This window comes from Myotis brandtii, unplaced genomic scaffold (assembly GCF_000412655.1).
Source record: "Myotis brandtii unplaced genomic scaffold, ASM41265v1 scaffold37, whole genome shotgun sequence".
Taxonomy (NCBI): Eukaryota; Metazoa; Chordata; class Mammalia; order Chiroptera; family Vespertilionidae; genus Myotis; species Myotis brandtii.
This window is the reverse complement of record NW_005364225.1, coordinates 3,336,848-3,346,966: the sequence shown is the minus strand read 5'-3', so window position 1 is coordinate 3,346,966 and position 10,119 is coordinate 3,336,848. Positions and strand designations below refer to the sequence as shown.

At 41.3% G+C, this 10,119-nt stretch overlaps 1 protein-coding gene across 3 annotated transcripts in view; it reads right to left on the bottom strand.

The window, feature by feature from the left end:
- Positions 1-367: 367 nt before the first annotated feature.
- Positions 368-10,119, bottom strand: part of YAP1 (Yes-associated protein 1) — a 117,257-nt gene continuing 107,505 nt past the window's right edge. For 2 of the 3 annotated variants that reach the window (XM_014544582.1, XM_014544584.1), the window contains 3 exons: positions 6,970-7,100; positions 2,874-2,986; positions 657-1,131 (listed from right to left, as the gene is read on the bottom strand). In XM_014544582.1, coding sequence (XP_014400068.1) covers positions 893-1,131; positions 2,874-2,986; positions 6,970-7,100 — 483 coding nt within the window. In that variant the 3' untranslated portion in view covers positions 657-892. Of the gene's footprint in view, positions 1,132-2,873; positions 2,987-6,969; positions 7,101-10,119 lie in introns of all 3 variants that reach the window. The other variant, XM_014544583.1, reaches the window with a different exon arrangement.

Genomic DNA, 10,119 nt, shown 5'->3' with positions numbered 1-10,119 from the left:
GAGAGAGCAGATAATCAAGATTTAAATAAAAATGTAAAAAATCAGGAAATGTAGATTTTACCAAAGAAACTATAATAACCATCCCAGCTACAACTATAAACAGATTCACTACTATGGTCATTTGCCTCGGTTCCAGAAAAAAAAACAAAAACCCGATCAACCAAAACAAAACAAACCCACAATAAAACCCATCAAAACCTATACTAGAGTATGTGGCAATAATTAATATATTTCTATGGAAATTGTCTCATGCCTTATAAGCTCCTAAAATAAAATCAAAGTCACTATGTGACTAATGATATAGCACTAGGAGGAAAAAACAAAACAAAACAAAACCCACTGAAAGTAAAACAGTCTTCAGCCTTGGTTTCAGCTCTCTCTCCAAATCATCATTAAGTACTTAATATCAGACACAACATATTTGGTTTATCAGACCAGTAAGTCATGTTTTTCCACTGGCCAAAAGCAGCTGAAGAAATAATTGCTTAAACAAACTAAATGTGGTGACATGAAGCATCTGACTTCCAGGTCTATTTAGTTAAAATAATTGGTGAACATCTAACTGGGCAAAAGGAATGGCATCCATCATCAAAACAGGCTCACTTCCCCCAGCCCCCAAAACAAACAGTAGTTATAATAGCAAAAGAAACAAAAAGTTTTGTGGGGTTTTTTTGATTCTTTAGGGCCAACTATGAAAGAGGTCAGCAATATAGTAACAGCAGCAATGGACAAGGAAGAGCAAAACAGTGGATGAAAGAATCCTGCTGGACGTTTGTTCATCTTTTTCTGTATTAGCCAGGAGATCGAAACTGGCTTATTTGGAAATTTCTGGTATGTGTGTCTTATCTCCTTAGATCCTTCACAGATTTAGAATTCAGTCTACCTGAGGGCTCTATAACCATGTAAGGAAGCTTTCTTTATCTAGCTTGGTGGCAGCCAAAACGGACTCCATGTCATTAAGGATGTCAGAACTCAGAGCTTCCTGCAGACTTGGCATCAATTCCTCTCCTTCTATGTTCATTCCATCTCCCTCCAGTGTTCCAAGGTCCACATTTGTCCCAGGAATGGCTTCAAGGTAGTCTGGAAAACGATTCTGCTGGGAGGGCAGCGTGCTTTGGTTGATAGTATCACCTAGTTGGAGCAGAGAAAGAGACAGAATAAGGTTCTTGTGGAAAAGATAAGAACGGAGCTGTATCATGTGAGAGCACACAGAAATGCATAAAGAAAAGCAACTCCTGACTGACCTGAAATGACGCACAGCTCATTTTAGACCAAACAACTCATAAATAACAATGCCAAGATTACTTCTGCTTCAACATTTGTCGACATATTTAACCAACAATTTGACTGCTCGCTTATCACTATGTGCTGAGCACTAAAGGAGGGGGAGGGCTATAATAAAAGTAAAAATCCCCTGAAAAATTATATACAGCAAAGGAGAGGGAGCAAGCACACCACACAAGAACGTCACCACCTGATTCTCTTCCAGATATGCACACCAGCATAAGACGAAATAGGAAAATGAATGGTATAGTCCCATCTTTCCCTAAATACACTTTGGGAAACACTAAAATAAAAGGACTGGATGAAAACTCTATTCCATTCTTGGAGATTCACATTTCATAATATAGCAAAGCAAGTCTCCCAAGAAGTCCATGAGTAAGTAAATCCTCCTTGCTTTGCTTCTGGGTTTCCCAAATTTGCCTGGCCACAAAACCCTTTTGGGGGGCACATGACAAAGTTAACATTCCTTAGAGCTCCAATTTTCAGAAAAATTATTATGAACCATTAAGTGCTATAGTGATTTGGAGAAAAGACAAATGGGGAAGAGGAGGAAGGAAACGTGTTTGAATGAGCCGGGTCTGAAGGGACTCCTAAGGATGACTGAAGATTTAGATAAGCCGAGGCAAAGGGGGACAGGGGATTTCTAGGAAGCATTACAGCTGTGAGCTGGATGAGCACAGGCTTTTACAAAAGACTTGCCAAACACTGTCAGCTCAGAACCCGCTAGCTGGAGAATGGCTGCAGGGTCCTGCCAGTCCTGCCCTCTGACAGTTGCCAAGTCCAGGGCAATCAGGTGAGCCACAGGAGAAAGGCTTCCTCAATGACTCTGTGAGGCAGGTATTTCTCAGCGCCTGCAAGACTCCTGTAACTATTCTAACAAGAAAGTAGGTGAACCCCATCACCAAGCTTTCCCCACTTGGTTTCCTGAGCCCCATAACACCTAAGTTGGACCAAAAGCCCTCAGAGAAAAGAGGGAGGCAGACACTGAATCACATATAGAAATCTCTCTCCAAAATTACAACTACAAATCTCTATTAATAGAGAATTCTAATAAGGTCCTCAATTCCCCTGACAACTAATTCACTATTTTAAATGCTAAAATAAGTCATGTCTTTGCCCTAGCAGGTTTGGCTCAGTGGACAGAGCGTCGGCCTGTGGACCGAATGGTGCTGGTTTCGATTCGGGTCAAGGGCACCTACCTCAGTTGCAGGTTCCTCACAGACTGAACCCTGGTCAGGGCTTGTGCAGGAGGCAACCAATCGATGTGTTTCTTTCACATCAATGTTTCTCTCTGTCTTTTCCTCTCTCTAAAATCAATGGAAAAATATCCTCGGATAAGGATTAAAAATAAATAAAATAAGTCATGTCCTCAGTTTTGTTCAAATAGAGCTAAGATTCCATCACATTTAAAAACTGAGAAAAGACTTAAATTACAAACAGCCATAAAAAAAGGCACAATTTGAATTGAAGTTGATAGAATTTTAATGGCTTTCTTTTGAATAATCGTTGCTCACAGCTTATTAGTCCTGGTGATAAAATGATGGTACTTGCCTGACAGTTAATTCCTCAGAGGGATAAGGAATACCAACCTGTATCCATTTCATCAACACTGTTCAAGAAGTCATCTGGGGTTCGAGGGACACTGTAGCTGCTCATGCTCAGTCCACTGTCTGTACTCTCATCTCGAGAGTGATAGGTGCCACTACAAAGAGAGTTAAAGACCAATACAAAAATAAAAATGATTTCAAAGTAAAAATAAACACCTGCTGAGCACTAACTGGATTCTCAAAGAGGATTAGTGAAAATTCCTGCCCTGCAACATCTGAAACCAGCTCCCTCCTTCAGGGTCCATATACAGCCCTTGGTCTGTGCAGTGAAATAGAAAAGGTCACCCTAATCGAAGCTGCAGCTCTAAGGGGCCAAGATTTCTCTTAAATGTCTGGGCCTGATGGTTATAGGGAATAAAAAAGATCTATTCAGTTCCCAGCTGATAGAAATTTTCTGTCTAGGTCTTCTCTCTGTAATCCCATTTTGAATTCGGGGGATCCACATACTTGTTTCAAGGTCTCTATTCCCCAAGTGGTGGTAGCACAGGTGTAGGTGGCAACTCAGACTCTAGGTAGGCGGTGAGACATGTTTAAGCCAGAGAATTTAAGCCAAGGGGGAAAAAAAAAATCAATGCAAAAATAAAGAACCAGAATTCCTTTTTGGACTAGGCCAGAACAGATATGTCACTGCCGATTCGATAAGAACTCCCATAGCTTGATCTTCTTGCTTCTGTTTAGGGAGGAAAACCGAAATGCCTCAGAAGCTAGTGGCACTGCGGACAGCAGCTGGCACTGACTGTAAAATGTGGGGTTCTACCAATTCTAGAAAATTTTATAGCAAAGTGTGAAATAAAGGCAATTGTTGTTCAAGGGTCTGTGACCATGATGTAAACTTTAACTTACCTCACAGCTTGGACATGTAAGCAGCTATTTAGTTTACACAAATGTTAAAAAATAAAAACAGTCCTAGCTGATTTGGCTCAGTGGATAGAGCATCGGCCCGTGGACCAAAGGGTCCCAGGTTCGATTCTGGTCAAGAGCATGTACCTCAGGTGCAGGCTCCTCCCCAGCCTGGGCTCTGGTCAGGGCTCATGCAGGAGGCAACCAATTGATGTGTTTCTCTCACATCGATATTTCTGTCTGTCTTTCCCTCTCTCTTCTACTCTTTCTAAAAATCAATGGAAAAATATCCTCGGGTGAGGATTAACAAAAACAAACAAACCAACAAACAAAAACAAAAACTAAGCTTTATAAAGGAGCTTTAATAGTTGCTCAAGGTTGAAAGCTTGGTTCTCCCCAACTTTCTTCCCCCCATTCTGTATATTGCGACCACTGGTTTGCTCTAACACTTCTGCCAGATTTCGGCAAGATTCAAAAGCCTCACACAGATCCAAGAAAACACAATTTTGCCTCCGAGACCATTTGTATACAATGCAGTTGCACAGGAGGCCTTAGGACAGTGGTTCTCAATCTTTCTAATGCCGCGACCCTGTAATACAGTTCCTCATGTTGTGGTGACCCCCAACCATAAAATTATTTTCGTTGCTACTTCATAACTGTAATTTTGCTACTGTTATGAATCATAATGTAAATATCTGATATGCAGGATGTATTTTCATTGTTACCAATTGAACTTAATTAAAGCATAGTGATTAATCACAAAAACAATATGTAATTATATATGTGTTTTCCGATGGTCTTAGGCGACCCCTGTGAAAGGGTCCTTTGACCCCAAAGGGGTCGCGACCCACAGGTTGAGAACCGCTGCCTTAGGATGTGGTTTGCTTTTATTTTGCCCGCCCTGATCCAGGAAAAGGCCTGGTCCTAGTTGTCACTGTTCCCGCTGCTAAGCATGGGCACACACCAGACTCTCCGGACTCTGCTACAGAACAGCTCGACTGACACAGTTGTGCAGCTCTCTCCAAGCCACAGGAAAGCACATGACATATCTGAGGACGGAGTTACAGAGCCCCTTCCCTGACAAGGAGTTGCCTGCTCCCTGCAGAACCCCATTGCCATTCCATAAACATACATGAGCATCTGCTACTATGACAGGCATTAGACCAGGCTCAGATGCAGAGGAGGTTAAAAGCAATAACACCAATACTGGGTGCTTTCTGAGGCTCACACTTCAGGGGATGGGATGAACAAATAAAGACAGGAATGCATCACACAAAGGGCTATGTGAGCATCGTGTCTTTTAGAACAAAGAAGAGGGAGGTGAAAAAGTACAGTGGGCAGGTTTCGTGGACAGGACACCAGAGATGGCCCTGAAGGCTCTCAGGGGAAAAGGGAGATAAGGGGATGTTGCACCACCACTAAGAGTCAACTCCATGGCAAGTTAGGGAAGTGTTCAGAGCTTAAGAAATCTGTATGAACTGAGTAACAGGCAATGGGGAAACCACCATACGTTTTTGAAAAGAGAAATGGTATAGTCAGATGCATGTTTTAGAAATGGGGGTAGAGGCACTATAAAGAGTGGACACAGCATTTTGCCTTTGGACTAATATCACTGACGATCTGTCACTCTGAGATCTGTACCAGAAATTACAATCTCCAATTGCAGCCTAGCTTCCAGAGGTTTTAAGAAAGAATTTTCACCAGTGACTAAGAAAGATATACATTCTGTCCATTTTTCTAAATAGCCTAATTTTATCCCTGGATCAATACTGGCCATCAATAGATGGGTACTGGAATTATATTGATCTGAAATTTCCCTTGTGGGGGAAAAAAATTCTGTGGCTATGACCTTAACTAACTTCATTTAAAGTTCAGAATTATAGTCTTGTATAAATACACTCAATTTTTGGCAGAACTTTAAACTGTATGTGTCAACGTGAGGTTAAAATACTGCTGAATGAGGTGAATGTTTTGTTACATAACTAGCACATTAAATTCCTGTATATTTCATGTAGGCCTGTTCCATATTTAGCATAGTTTTTCTACCCATGCTTTGTATCCCACCCCACCTTCCCTGAAATTAAATTTACTTAATAACCTTCCCCAAAATAAAATAAAATAGACTATATGTGTCAAAAGAGCAAAGTTTGTTTTTCTTAAGATCATGATGTTTTCAACTCAGTTGGTGAGAACTGAATGAGTAGCATAATAGCTTCCCTAAACTAAGGGACCTGTAAGTCTCTTAAAACTGTGTTGTTTAAAATTGGTTAAAATAAAATCAAAAGCACAAAGACCAGAAAGTATTTGTTCCTTAATTTTAAAAACTGAAACTCTAAAATATAACTTAGAAGAATGAACTGTAGTCCAATCTTAACTTTAAATGGTTTTCTAGGCAACGAATACGACCTGTTGCAGCTTGCAGTTTTCGACTCAGCACTATACATAACATTGCAGTCTTCCTGATCATAGGCTGGTGGTAACCCACTCCTTCGACTGCATTTCAAATGCCGTCTTAAATATTAATGCATTTTAAAAAATATATATTTTTATTGATTTTTTTACAGAGAGGAAGGGAGAGAGATAGAGAGTTAGAAACATCGATGAGAGAGAAACATCGATCAGCTGCCTCCTTCACATCCCCTACTGGGGATGTGCCCACAACCAAGGTACATGTCCTTGACCGGAATCGAACTTGGGAAATTTCAGTCCGCAGGCCTATGCTCTATCCACTGAGCCAAACCGGTTAGGGCTTAACGCATTTTTTTTAAAAGGCACAATTTACATTTTATCTCCTTTACGAGCACAAGGCCTTGCAGTGCTGCTGTGTGAAGCACTCAGGGTGAACACTCATGTGGAAAATTCCTTCCAATCTTCCTTACAGTGCAGCCTACAGCCCTAAGCAGGTTTAAGATGCAGTTCATTTGCTTTCATAGAAAGGCATTCACATGTTTCTCCCCGATTCTGTAATTTTAAGTAACTGTTAGTCAACAGTATAGGCAGGAGCAACACGTGACTGTGAATTAAGTATCCCCTCTACAAGTCTGAACAGCTCACTTCCTCTCCCAGGAGCTGGCTTTTAATCCTCGTTTTATTGTACCTGCCATTTATGGAAAGATTCCTTTACAACTATGATTTTTGGCCCACACAGATGTTCAAACAGCTTATTACAAGTACTAAGGAGAATAATCTCAAAGCTATGATCTTTTTCAGATATTGGCCAGTAGCAACTCTCACCAACCTGTTCAGAAAGGGATCTGAGCTATTGGTCGTCATTGTTCTCAATTCCTGAGACATCCCAGGAGAAGACACTGGATTCTGAGTCCCACCATCCGGCTCCAGTGTTGGTAACTGGCTCCGGAGAGCTAATTCCTAGAAAAAACAAACACAAACAGAATCAGTCTACAGATGAACAAATTTATTGTTAGGTTAAAGAAATACAATGCACATTAGAGTAACCATGTATTAGAGTATTAACATCTATTTTATTTTTAAAAAATATATTTTATTGATTTTTTACAGAGAGGAAGGGAGAGGGATAAAGAGTTAGAAACATCGATCAGCTGCCTCCTGCACACCCCCCACTGGGGATGTGCCCGCAACTAAGGTACATGCCCTTGACGGGAATCGAACCTGGGGCCCTTGAGTTCGCAGGCCGACGCTCTATCCACTGAGCCAAACCGGTCAGGGCTATTTTAAAGTGAATAAGTTTCCCAGTCAGAAAGACCAAGTTCTTCTATCCATTTCAGGTGATTAAAAATTAAATCATATAAATTGAAAGTTTTTCTAGTCTTATTAACCCCAAGACATATGTACTTTATTACCAAATTTCACTGTTATTTCCCTTACTTTGGCAGACACTCCCAAATCCTTCCTTGGGGTAGGATGGCAAATCTGGTCTTTTAAAAGATAATTCTTCTTAACATGTATTTTTACTCATCAACCTTCAATATGGTTTTATGTGTTTGGCATCAGTAATAAAAATAAAGTCAGAAGAACATTTGGTAATTTATTGTAAGACACCCTCTCCACGCCTCCTGTACTGTTTTACACTTTGTATCAGGTGTCTCTCTTTTTTATTTTTTTGTTAATCCTCACCTGAGGATATTTTTCCATTAGTTTTTAGAGAGAGTGGAGGGAGGGGTAGAGACAGAGAGAGAAACATGATGTGAGAGAGACATACTGATTGGTTGCCTTCTACACTGGCCAGGGATCAAGCCTGCAACCCTTGAACGGAATCAAACCCGGTATCCACTGAGCCAAACCAGCTGGGGCTAGGTGTCTCACTGTGACTTCAGGTTTTTCTATCTTAAGCAGGGGCACCAAACAACCTGGAAACCTGAGCCCAAGCTATGGGTCGCCACCACCCTGCTGGCTCCAGGCCTGCCTCAACAGGCCTCCACGCATCCGCCTCCGCCAGGACCTCGGGGCTATTTACTGGGGCTTGGTCCTTTTTCTCACTGTTTGTCGGTTCACTGCTCCCTTCCTTAAGAGTCTCCACTGTGCCTCCCAAACTCTTATAAACATTCTCTCATCTAGAGAATTAGCTTTCTCTCCCTTCAACTTTTTTGTTTTGGCTTGAAGTATGGCTTTTTATCACAAAGGACCTGCTCTCCCCGGCAGCCTTCTTGAGCTCAGAGCCGAGCCTGCACACAGAGGCACCTGCCCACCATTTCCAGCCCTGCACGCCCTCCATCGTCACTGGGTCCTGAGGTGGTGAGATATTCTGAGCTCTGCACCATCACTTCTAAACTATGAATTCTTCCTCATGCAAAAACCACCTTTTAAATTCAGGTTTATGCCTTTTGTGACATAGCATCCCTCAAAATGGGTTTTCTTTATATATATATTTCTTTATTGATTTCAGAGAGGAAGGGAGAAGGAGAGAGATAGAAACATCAATGATGAGAGAGAATCATTGATTGGCTGCCTCCTGTACACCCCACACTGGGGATGGAGCCCGAAACCCAGGCATGTGCCCTTGGCTGGAATCGAACCTGGGACCCTTCAGTCCGCAGGCCAATGCTCTATCCACTGAGCCAAGCCGGCTAGGGCCCCAAATGGGTTTTCTTAACCACAGAATCATGACAGAATAAAGAAGGCCTATGATCTCGGATGGAGGAAAGAAAATTACACATTCTCACTAACTTCTAACTGAAACTTAGCATTTCCTTTAATTACAAACATAGGCAACAGACAGTAGTATTTAGTATATCGACTTTTCACCAATAGAAGACATTTTCATATTACATTGTAGCTGTGTCAAATATGTTAAAATACCATCCACCCTTATTACCATTTCAATGTTCTGGTAGATATCTTGTTATTCCATCATTAGGTAGATGACTCACTCACTCAACATAACAGCTCCTTGACCTTCGGGATTTCAGTGATCATCATCTCCACCTACCTCAATCATCCCCTTGCACAGCTAAGACCTTGCTATTTAAATGAAGCCTACCTCTAAAATTTTTAGTCATGACTGGTTCACTTCACTGCAACTGCATCCATCACCCTGACTTGTCAACATCGTGCACAAAACCTAGACCCCTATCATGGACATTTCTGGGTCTCTAAATTGCAATGATACTGACCCCTTCACCATTATTCATTCAACTTCATTCCCTCGGTCATGCCCTGGAACTGGCTTAGAAATCCTACCCCTCACACCTCTGGGGAAATCTTACATGCACTCATCCCACTCACTGGGACCATGATTTTTCTTTCTGCCCAGTTCCTGCATGATGTGGTTCCCTCTACCAGAGCTACAGACCTACGACCTCAGGACTCCAGTTCCTTCTTTCTACCACTATTCTAGTGTACTGGCTCCCTTTCAGTTCTTTTTTATTTTCCTTTTTTAAAAAATTGAGGTATAATTGACATATGACATTATATCAGTTTCAGATGTGCAACACGATGATACAGTATTTGCTTGCACTGTGAAATAATCACCACAATAAGTCTAGTTACCAGCCATCCCCATACATAGTTACCAATATTTTTTTTCTTGTGATGAAGACTTTTAAATATAGTTTTATTGATTTCAGAGGAGAGAGACAGATAGAAACATCAATGAGAGAATCATTGATTGGCTGCCTCCTTCACGCCCCACACTGAGGATTGAGTCTATAACCCAGGCATGTGCCCTGAATGGGAATTGAACCAAGACCTTCGGGTTCAAAGGCCGACGCTCAACCACTGAGCCACGCCAGCTGGACATAATGAAGATTTATAACATTTACTCTTAGCAACTTTCAAACTTGTAATACAGTATTATTAATTACTAGTGGCCTGGTGCACGAAATTCGTGCACATTAAAAGGGGATTAATTAGAGGAAATATTTTAATATTGCTATTTGCCCTTTCTCTATAATAGTGTCAGAGAGGAAAG